Raw genomic sequence first — 12,449 nt, forward strand, 5'->3', positions numbered from 1 at the left:
TTTGCCTGGGGGCTTCTTGTGTCTTGTGTTGTTGTTGCCGCTTATGCTGTTGATGGCTGCTGATGTTGTTGATGGCTGCTGGTGGCGGTTGCTTGGCTGAAGTATGTAGGCCAATTTGTTTGGTTTGATGATGATGTTGTTCACTCGATTGGTTTTTTAAATGTACATAAGTATTTTAATTATTTATTTGTTTTTTCCAAAATTTTATTTTATTTTTCACTTTTGAGTTTTCGAAATGTACGTGCACTCTTTTTACACTTTTGTTTGTTGTTTTTGCACTTAGTTTCTCAGTTTTTTTTNGTATAAGATAATTTGCAAATGGAGCAAATTGGCTAGTAGTCAAAGGGGGTGCAGGAAAATATTTCAAAATACGTGCACTTTTTTATTGTTTTTCCACTTAGTTAATAGTTTTTTTTTTGTTTAGCGGGCGCACGATACGCGTTTATTTTATTTTTAGAAAATTTTGTATTATTATCTATAAGTTTTTCTAGGAGCTGGGCCACGGTCGGCTGCGAAGGACCATGAATATTTCTCGATTGGTCCCTTCGCACTCACCTCTTTACACACACAAACTTTTACCGATAACGGAAAAACTTTTGTTCCGGATAATAATTACAAATATTTTTGTGTTTATTTATGCACAAAAATTAATGTTTATCTGCGTATGTACAGAGCGTGTTTATTAAATATTTAGATTTAAACATCCACTACTAGGGCGCGTGCGCGATGTCCGACGTTTTTGGCTGAACTGACTGGTCTCTCATTTGGCCCGATGATGGGAAGCGGCCGTGCGCGCTCGTTAATCATTTTTCGGACTTCACACCGCTGCGGCCACAGGATGCGCGCACGGCCGCTGAATTAAGTTTAAGCGGCGGCTTAAACACACCCATATTTAAACTGTATCAGCATGTAACTTTTTGCACATACTCGTATATGTCAAAAACCTCGGTGCAATCATCCGGTAGCAATATGTGCAGTCGTAATATATTTGCTGCTATAAAAGGATGACAAACAGCAGTTAGTGTCAAATTAGCGCCCAATAATAATGCGAGTGTGCTAAATAACAATCCAAAAATGTAGAAACGATGATTTGATTCTCCTATGCAGCAATTTAACCAATAGCTGTGGTGGTCGTGCATCTTAATACAAGCACTGCAAACTGATCAATGTACAGTTCGCGCCGGCACACACTTACTACAGATTGAGCAAACATTTGGTTGAACGCGGTTCGCACAATCAGTTGGCTGTATTTCTTCCAAGTCCTGTTCTAGCAGTAGAGCTGCTTTTATCGTCTTATCTTCCTCTGAGACGCTTGTTTCTGTAACGATGAGTACTCCATTTGCTGTTACAGCAAACTGTATGACGTGATTTAATATAGCTCGCTTACGAGTCTGATAAAAGCAAATCAATGAAATTATGGAGAGTGCGACTAAAGCCCAATTCTCTTCTGGGAGTAGTTCCAAAAGCGGTACAGTGAATTCAAACAACACTATCAAGTAGACCAATGATGAAAACACCCATATGCTGAAAAAACTTGTCCGTATTGCTTTGCTCTGGACGTAATTGAAAGCATAACACATTATCACAGAGCTTGTTAAAAATAATATAATGCAGGTATATGCATTGATTGCTGCTAAGCTAATAAGTAATGGAATCGCAACAACGGGAATAAGGCTACCCAATGTGGCATGCTTAGATCCGCCACGCCATGGAATACGTAATCTGTCCTGAAATGTTAATAACATCTTAATTATGCGTAACTGTTCGACGGGCCGACAAGTTAACCAGCTGTAAAAAAATGACATTTTGTAAGTTAGTAGATATACATAGTCATCGACAAAAGTTACCGGCATTAAATCATACTAATTAAGTAAATATGTCTAAAAGAGGAACAAAAAGCAATTAATATATATTTCTGGAAAAATGGAATGGAAGGCCAGATATCAAGGAACAAAACGATGTATTTCAATTATTACAACTATTTAAACTAAATTTAAATAATTCAATATATTAAGGTAACTCAGTTTTCATCTGAACAAAAGTATTCGGCATTTTTTATTACATTTAATTAAAACGTAATTGAAAACAATATAAGGCTGCATTTCTCCAAACTCATTTAAGTGGAAATTAACTTTAATTTAATTTCTTATTTAATTCTCATTTAAATTATTTTCAGTTTCAATAAGATCTTTATTTAAGTGAGTAAAAAGTGGTTGGAAAACAGACTCGACCAGCGAAAGCTTTCATTTTGTGCCTGCCCTATATAAATTGTACTGAGAGCTTTTGAAAGCTTTGTCACGCTGTGTTGTAAAAGCAGGGCTGGTATACAAGTAAGCAGCAGATACACAAAATTGTGGTGTGTACGTTGATCAGCTGATTAAACGTGTAACATCTCTGAGTGTGGTTATTCTGATTTAATTTTTATTTAAGTGAAGAGCATAGGTCACTTAAATCAAATAAAAAACAAATAAAAATTGATTGGTGAAACCAAAAATTCGAAAATTAAAGTAATTTTCCCTTAAATGAATCTGGTGAAACACAGCCTAAATAAGTATCTAGACTGCATCACTTTTCTTTTTATTACCACTTTCAGTCTATTTTGCCTGAATTGCACTAACTTTTATGTAACTTTTGGCTGTATTTTTCGCCAGCTGATTTAATTTAATTTAATATACTTCCTTATCCTAATTGAAAGTTCGTCCCAGAACAACTCGATTGGATTAAGATTGGGTGATGCGGGAAAGTATCTTAAGTACATGAGAAACGCTGTAAAATTTCCAAAGTCACACTATTTCGGCAGTGTACTTCGGATTATTGTCTCTGTTGCTGGCGCAATAGCAACTTTAGGTCGGTCGTACGAGGCGGCGACGAATATGCTTAAAGTCATTAAAAAATGCAAGGATATATAAAGAAAGATACAAGTATTTGTTTATTAGTTTACTCTTAGTGCGTTTATACGGAATGTAGATGTGTTTTAATATCTGAAAATTATATTAATTGAAATGCAATATGAATAGCGAAAAATTATAACGCGACTTACTTATCCGTGTGCTCGTACGTCTTTGAAAAGCCAAACGGTCAAATTCAAAATGGTTCGGTCAAATCAATGGCGTGTACATATTCGAGGCACGATTGCATTTTAGCGTACGAATGTTACAAATATTAGGATTTTATTGCAGTTAAAAATTAGACTTAAACATAGAAGAATTCTAAATGATTTAATCGGCAACATTCTCCCCCTCGTGATTCGGTTCACTTACGAGAGAATCACCTTTATTACTATTAGGTATATTAGGTAATGGAATTTTATACACCTACATTTTTACACATATAAAATCGCAATAATCATTCAATTGGGAACCATTTTCTCCCAGATTTTAAAATCGCATTGATTGCGGTTTTGTGCAAAAGTTTTTAGAAGGATCAGTGTGTTTGTCTTCCGATAGGTGGCGCAGGGATTAGAGCTATCCTAAAAAATCATATTTATGATCAGATTTGTTTCACTTTTAGAACACATATTAGTAACATAAAATTTGGTGTAACTTGGTAGCCCAGTCGTGTGATGAAAAAATATTGGGCTTTGGCGCAGTCATGACAAAAACCCGTGTGAAACAACCGTAAGAGAAGGAAATATTATCTTTTGTTGTAAACCTTCTAGATACTTTCTCAACCGTTAACGATTCTCATGAAAAAAGAAAGAGTTTATGCAGGTGTGGGCAATTTAGTTTTTAAGCTCCAAGAGGCTCTCAGACAAAAATAATGGAAAAACTTATTTACAGTCTAAATTGGTATATGTTTGACATATTAGTCAGTGATGAACATCTCATCTATACATACAAATACATATGCATATTTTTTATAAATGAAAATCGAGGTTCCTTTTTCGGTCTAATTTCAAAAGCAACTGAAGAAATTTGGAGGAGACTTGGTAGAATTAGCATTAATCAATCCAGTACTAACGTTCATAATTCGATTTTAAGTTTTCCTGTAAATTCGCTATAAGTTATGCTGGTGGACTTCAAAATGATATAATAAGTAATTCGCATAAAGGAGTTAGTATTGGTGACAGGTAAAATTCAAAAGTGTATGAAAAAAGATGTCGAATTTCGACAACTGGGCGATACTAGTATATTTAAATATGGAAATGTAAACCTAAACCTAAGCTAAACAGGCATCTCAGGACCTGATTATTCGATGCCATATATTATACTTTGAAAATTAATTTTTAAAGTAAGTCCAATAAATAAATATCTAATTTAAACCTTGCGTAAATTATGGAACGCCCTTTATTTTGAGGCGCAACAACGCACTCCGGGTACAGCTAGTTTTACATATTTACTCACGACATACATATCGTTACCATAATATAGAAAGGCCATATCTAAAATTTTCGTTCTTTCAAAGACAGTTTGAAAATTTAGTAAAAAGCAAAGTTCTATGGTTGCGAATTTCGTCGAAGTGCTGATTTTTATCAAACAAAATATTTTATCTAACGCTGTAATATTTGTTTTCAATTTCTATTAGATATATTGTGAGCTATTTTACAGATTTCGTATAAATGTGGACTCAAAATGGAAGTGAGTTAGGGCCTTTCTATATTAAGGTAACTATATATTTCTTACTAAAATACAAAATTCCTCCAGTTGTACTTCAAAGTTTTATTATTCCCGCGCACCTCTGTTTTGCTTTCATGTAATGATGTTCCACGCGAAATGAAATATATTTGTCGCACAAGTATTAGCATGATGTATGCAGCAATCATTAAAGCATAGGCAGCAATGACAAAAGCTAAGCCGAACCTATTATAAACAAGATTTTTATTTAAACTGTATCAGCATGTAACTTTTTGGACATACTCGTATATGTCAAAAACCTCGGTGCAATCATCCGGTAGCAATATGTGCAGTCGTAATATATTTGCTGCTATAAAAGGATGACAAACAGCAGTTAGTGTCAAATTAGCGCCCAATAATAATGCGAGTGTGCTAAATAACAATCCAAAAATGATGAAACGATGATTTGATTCTCCTATGCAGCAATTTAACCAATAGCTGTGGTGGTCGTGTCTCTTAATACAAGCACTGCAAACTGAGCAATGTACAGTTCGCGCCGGCACACACTTACTACAGATTGAGCAAACATTTGGTTGAACGCGGTTCGCACAATCAGATGGTATTTCTTCCATGTCCTGTTCTAGCAGTAGAGCTGCTTTTATCGTCTTATCTTCCTCTGAGACGCTTGTTTCTGTAACGATGAGTACTCCATTTGCTGTTCCAGCAAACTGTATGACGTGATTTAATATAGCTCGCTTACGAGTCTGATAAAAGCAAATCAATGAAATTATGGAGAGTGCGACTAAAGCCCAATTCTCTTCTGGGAGTAGTTCCAAAAGCGGTACAGTGAATTCAAACAACACTATCAAGTAGACCAATGATGAAAACACCCATATGCTGAAAAAACTTGTCCGTATTGCTTTGCTCTGGACGTAATTGAAAGCATAACACATTATCACAGAGCTTGTTAAAAATAATATAATGCAGGTATATGCATTGATTGCTGCTAAGCTAATAAGTAATGGAATCGCAACAACGGGAATAAGGCTACCCAATGTGGCATGCTTAGATCCGCCACGCCATGGAATACGTAATCTGTCCTGAAATGTTAATAACATCTTAATTATGCGTAACTGTTCGACGGGCCGACAAGTTAACCAGCTGTAAAAAAATGACATTTTGTAAGTTAGTAGATATACATAGTCATCGACAAAAGTTACCGGCATTAAATCATACTAATTAAGTAAATATGTCTAAAAGAGGAACAAAAAGCAATTAATATATATTTCTGGAAAAATGGAATGGAAGGCCAGATATCAAGGAACAAAACGATGTATTTCAATTATTACAACTATTTAAACTAAATTTAAATAATTCAATATATTAAGGTAACTCAGTTTTCATCTGAACAAAAGTATTCGGCATTTTTTATTACATTTAATTAAAACGTAATTGAAAACAATATAAGGCTGCATTTCTCCAAACTCATTTAAGTGGAAATTAACTTTAATTTAATTTCTTATTTAATTCTCATTTAAATTATTTTCAGTTTCAATAAGATCTTTATTTAAGTGAGTAAAAAGTGGTTGGAAAACAGACTCGACCAGCGAAAGCTTTCATTTTGTGCCTGCCCTATATAAATTGTACGGAGAGCTTTTGAAAGCTTTGTCACGCTGTGTTGTAAAAGCAGGGCTGGTATACAAGTAAGCAGCAGATACACAAAATTGTGGTGTGTACGTTGATCAGCTGATTAAACGTGTAACATCTCTGAGTGTGGTTATTCTGATTTAATTTTTATTTAAGTGAAGAGCATAGGTCACTTAAATCAAATAAAAAACAAATTAAAATTGATTGGTGAAACCAAAAATTCGAAAATTAAAGTAATTTTCCCTTAAATGAATCTGGTGAAACACAGCCTAAATAAGTATCTAGACTGCATCACTTTTCTTTTTATTACCACTTTCAGTCTATTTTGCCTGGATTGCACTAACTTTTATGTAACTTTTGGCTGTATTTTTCGCCAGCTGATTTCATTTAATTTAATATACTTCCTTAACCTAATTGAAAGTTCGTCCCAGAACAACTCGATTGGATTAAGATTGGGTGATGCGGGAAAGTATCTTAAGTACATGCTGTAAAATTTCCAAAGTCACACTATTTCGGCAGTGTACTTCGGATTATTGTCCCTGTTGCTGGCGCTATAGCAACTTTAGGTCGGTCGTACGAGGCGGCGACGAATATGCTTAAAGTCATTAAAAAATGCAAGGATATATAAAGAAAGATACAAGTATTTGTTTATTAGTTTACTCTTAGTGCGTTTATACGGAATGTAGATGTGTTTTAATATCTGAAAATTATATTAATTGAAATGCAATATGAATAGCGAAAAATTATAACGCGACTTACTTATCCGTGTGCTCGTACGTCTTTGAAAAGCCAAACGGTCAAATTCAAAATGGTTCGGTCAAATCAATGGCGTGTACATATGCGAGACACGATTGCATTTTAGCGTACGACTGTTACAAATATTAGGATTTTATTGCGGTTAAAAATTAGACTTAAACATAGAAGAATTCTAAATGATTTAATCGGCAACATTCTCCCCCTCGTGATTCGGTTCACTTACGAGAGAATCACCTTTATTACTATTAGGTATATTAGGTAATGGAATTTTATACACCTACATTTTTACACATATAAAATCGCAATAATCATTCAATTGGGAACCATTTTCTCCCAGATTTTAAAATCGCATTGATTGCGGTTTTGTGCAAAAGTTTTTAGAAGGATCAGTGTGTTTGTCTTCCGATAGGTGGCGCAGGGATTAGAGCTATCCAGAAAAATCATATTTATGATCAGATTTGTTTCACTTTTAGAACACATATTAGTAACATAAAATTTGGTGTAAATTGGTAGCCCAGTCGTGTGATGAAAAAATATTAGGCTTTGGCGCAGTCATGACAAAAACCTGTGTGAAACAACCGTTAGAGAAGGAAATATTATCTTTTGTTGTAAACCTTCTAGATACTTTCTCAACCGTTAACGATTCTGATGAAAAAAGAAAGAGTTTATGCAGGTGTGGGCAATTTAGTTTTTAAGCTCCAAGAGGCTCTCAGACAAAAATAATCGAAAAACTTATTTACAGTCTAAATTGGTATATGTTTGACATATTAGTCAGTGATGAACATCTCATCTATACATACAAATACATATGCATATTTTTTATAAATGAAAATCGAGGTTCCTTTTTCGGTCTAATTTCAAAAGCAACTGAAGAAATTTGGAGGAGACTTGGTAGAATTAGCATTAATCAATCCAGTACTAACGTTCATAATTCGATTTTAAGTTTTCCTGTAAATTCGCTATAAGTTATGCTGGTGGACTTCAAAATAATATAATAAGTAACTCGCATAAAGGAGTTAGTATTGGTGACAGGTAAGATTCAAAAGTGTATGAAAAAAGATGTCGAATTTCGACAACTGGGCGATACTAGTATATTTAAATATGGAAATGTAAACCTAAACCAGGCATCTCAGGACCTGATTATTCGATGCCATATATTATACTTTGAAAATTAATTTTTAAAGTCCAATTAATAAATTTCTAATTTAAACCTTGCGTAAATTATGGAAAGCCCTTTATTTTGAGGCGCAACAACGCACTCCGGGTACAGCTAGTCTAAATTGGTAAATGTTTGGCATATTAGTCAGTGATGAACATCTCATCTATACATACAAATCCATATGCATATTTTTTATAAATGAAAATCGAGGTTCCTTTTTCGGTCTAATTTCAAAAGCAACTGAAGAAATTTGGAGGAGACTTGGTAGAATTAGCATTAATCAATCCAGTACTAACGTTCATAATTCGATTTTAAGTTTTCCTGTAAATTCGCTATAAGTTATGCTGGTGGACTTCAAAATGATATAATAAGTAACTCGCATAAAGGAGTTAGTATTGGTGACAGGTAAGATTCAAAAGTGTATGAAAAAAGATGTCGAATTTCGACAACTGGGCGATACTAGTATATTTAAATATGGAAATGTAAACCTAAACCTAAGCTAAACAGGCATCTCAGGACCTGATTATTCGATGCCATATATTATACTTTGAAAATTAATTTTTAAAGTCCAATAAATAAATATCTAATTTCAACCTTGCGTAAATTATGGAACGCCCTTTATTTTGAGGTGCAACAACGCACTCCGGGTACAGCTAGTTTTACATATTTACTCACGACATACATATCGTTACCATAATATAGAAAGGCCATATCTAAAATTTTCGTTCTTTCAAAGACAGTTTGAAAATTTAGTAAAAAGCAAAGTTCTATGGTTGCGAATTTCGTCGAAGTGCTGATTTTTATCAAACAAAATATTTTATCTAACGCTGTAATATTTGTTTTCAATTTCTATTAGATATATTGTGAGCTATTTTACAGATTTCGTATAAATGTGGACTCAAAATGAAAGTGAGTTAGGGCCTTTCTATATTAAGGTAACGATATATTTCTTACTAAAATACAAAATTCCTCCAGTTGTACTTCAAAGTTTTATTATTCCCGCCCACCTCTGTTTTTCTTTCATGTAATGATGTTCCACGCGAAATGCAATATATTTGTCGTACAAGTATTAGCATGATGTATGCAGCAATCATTAAAGTATAGGCAGCAATCACAAAAGCTAAGCCGAACCTATTATAAACAAGATTTTTATTTAAACTGTATCAGCATGTAACTTTTTGGACATACTCGTATATGTCAAAAACCTCGGTGCAATCATCCGGTAGCAATATGTGCAGTCCTAATATATTTGCTGCTATAAAAGGATGACAAACAGCAGTTAGTGTCAAATTAGCGCCCAATAATAATGCGAATGTGCTAAATAACAATCCAAAAATGTAGAAACGATGATTTGATTCTCCTATGCAGCAATTTAACCAATAGCTGTGGTGGTCGTGTCTCTTAATACAAGCACTGCAAACTGAGCAATGTACAGCTCGCGCCGGCACACACTTACTACAGATTGAGCAAACATTTGATTGAACGCGGTTCGCACAATCAGTTGGCTGTATTTCTTCCAAGTCCTGCTCTAGCAGGAAAAACTGCTTTTATCGTCTTATCTTCCTCTGCGACGCTTGTTTCTGTAACGATGAGTACTCCATTTGCTGTTCCAGCAAACTGTATGACGTGATTTAATATAGCTCGCTTACGAGTCTGATAAAAGCATATCAATGAAATTATGGAGAGTGCGACTAAAGCCCAATTCTCTTCTGGGAGTAGTACCAAAAGCGGTACAGTGAATTCAAACCACACTATCAAGTAGACCAATGATGAAAACACCCATATGCTGAAAAAACTTGTCCGTATTGCTTTGCTCTGGACGTAATTGAAAGCATAACACATTATCACAGAGCTTGTTAAAAATAATATAATGCAGGTATATGCATTGATTGCTGCTAAGCTAATAAGTAATGGAATCGCAACAACGGGAATAAGGCTACCCAATGTGGCATGCTTAGATCCGCCACGCCATGGAATACGTAATCTGTCCTGAAATGTTAATAACATCTTAATTATGCGTAACTGTTCGACGGGCCGACAAGTTAACCAGCTGTAAAAAAATGACATTTTGTAAGTTAGTAGATATACATGGTCATCGACAAAAGTTACCGGCATTAAATCATACTAATTAAGTAAATATGTCTAAAAGAGGAACAAAAAGCAATTAATATATATTTCTGGAAAAATGGAATGGAAGGCCAGATATCAAGGAACAAAACGATGTATTTCAATTATTACAACTATTTAAACTAAATTTAAATAATTCAATATATTAAGGTAACTCAGTTTTCATCTGAACAAAAGTATTCGGCATTTTTTATTACATTTAATTAAAACGTAATTGAAAACAATATAAGGCTGCATTTCTCCAAACTCATTTAAGTGGATTTTAACTTTAATTTAATTTCCTACTTAATTCTCATTTAAATTATTTTCATTTTCAATAAGATCTTTATTTAAGTGAGTAAAAAGTGGTTGGAAAACAGACTCGACCAGCGAAAGCTTTCATTTTGTGCCTGCCCTATATAAATTGTACTGAGAGCTTTTGAAAGCTTTGTCACGCTGTGTTGTAAAAGCAGGGCTGGTATACAAGTAAGCAGCAGATACACAAAATTGTGGTGTGTACGTTGATCAGCTGATTAAACGTGTAACATCTCTGAGTGTGGTTATTCTGATTTAATTTTTATTTAAGTGAAGAGCATAGGTCACTTAAATCAAATAAAAAACAAATTAAAATTGATTGGTGAAACCAAAAATTCTAAAATTAAAGTAATTTTCCCTTAAATGCATCTGGAGAAACACAGCCTAAATAAGTATCTAGACTGCATCACTTTTCTTTTTATTACCACTTTCAGTCTATTTTGCCTGGATTGCACTAACTTTTATGTAACTTTTGGCTGTATTTTTCGCCAGCTGATTTCATTTAATTTAATATACTTCCTTAACCTAATTGAAAGTTCGTCCCAGAACAACTCGATTGGATTAAGATTGGGTGATGCGGGAAAGTATCTTAAGTACATGCTGTAAAATTTCCAAAGTCACACTATTTCGGCAGTGTACTTCGGATTATTGTCCCTGTTGCTGGCGCTATAGCAACTTTAGGTAGGTCGTACGAGGCGGCGACGAATATGCTTAAAGTCATTAAAAATGCACGGATATATAAAGAAAGATACAAGTATTTATTTATTAGTTTACTCTTAGTGCGTTTATACGGAATGTAGATGTGTTTTAATATCTGAAAATTATATTAATTGAAATGCAATATGAATAGCGAAAAATTATAACGCGACTTACTTATCCGTGTGCTCGTACGTCTTTGAAAAGCCAAACGGTCAAATTCAAAATGGTTCGGTCAAATCAATGGCGTGTACATATTCGAGGCACGATTGCATTTTAGCGTACGACTGTTACAAATATTAGGATTTTATTGCAGTTAAAAATTAGACTTAAACATAGAAGAATTCTAAATGATTTAATCGGCAACATTCTCCCCCTCGTGATTCGGCTCACTTACGAGAGAATCGCCTTTATTACTATTAGGTAATGGAATTTTATACACCTACATTTATACACATATAAAATCGCAATAATCATTCAATTGGGAACCATTTTCTCCCAGATTTTAAAATCGCATTGATTGCGGTTTTGTGCAAAAGTTTTTAGAAGGATCAGTGTGTTTGTCTTCCGATAGGTGGCGCAGGGATTAGAGCTATCCTAAAAAATCATATTTATGATCAGATTTGTTTCACTTTTAGAACACATATTAGTAACATAAAATTTGGTGTAACTTGGTAGCCCAGTCGTGTGATGAAAAAATATTGGGCTTTGGCGCAGTCATGACAAAAACCCGTGTGAAACAACCGTTAGAGAAGGAAATATTATCTTTTGTTGTAAACCTTCTAGATACTTTCTCAACCGTTAACGATTCTCATGAAAAAAGAAAGAGTTTATGCAGGTGTGGGCAATTTAGTTTTTAAGCTCCAAGAGGCTCTCAGACAAAAATAATCGAAAAACTTATTTACAGTCTAAATTGGTATATGTTTGACATATTAGTCAGTGATGAACATCTCATCTATACATACAAATACATATGCATATTTTTTATAAATGAAAATCGAGGTTCCTTTTTCGGTCTAATTTCAAAAGCAACTGAAGAAATTTGGAGGAGACTTGGTAGAATTAGCATTAATCAATCCAGTACTAACGTTCATAATTCGATTTTAAGTTTTCCTGTAAATTCGCTATAAGTTATGCTGGTGGACTTCAAAATAGTATAATAAGTAACTCGCATAAAGGAGTTAGTATTGGTGACAGGTAAAATTCAAAAGTGTATA

General features: G+C 34.1%; 1 protein-coding gene across 1 annotated transcript; it reads right to left on the bottom strand.

Moving 5' to 3' along the window:
* Positions 1-287: 287 nt before the first annotated feature.
* LOC108376179 (uncharacterized) lies at positions 288-10,474 on the bottom strand. The gene is given in 6 exon segments (XM_017632366.1): positions 288-1,788; positions 4,676-4,799; positions 4,857-5,714; positions 9,070-9,246; positions 9,304-9,653; positions 9,655-10,474. Coding segments are annotated over 6 exon segments (2,127 nt in total). The 5' UTR covers positions 10,231-10,474; the 3' UTR covers positions 288-1,746.
* Positions 10,475-12,449: the final 1,975 nt, after the last annotated feature.

Source organism: Rhagoletis zephyria, unplaced genomic scaffold (assembly GCF_001687245.7).
Source record: "Rhagoletis zephyria isolate East Lansing unplaced genomic scaffold, Rhagoletis_zephyria_1.1 Rzeph_scaffold_10003, whole genome shotgun sequence".
In the NCBI taxonomy this organism is placed as follows: domain Eukaryota; kingdom Metazoa; phylum Arthropoda; class Insecta; order Diptera; family Tephritidae; genus Rhagoletis; species Rhagoletis zephyria.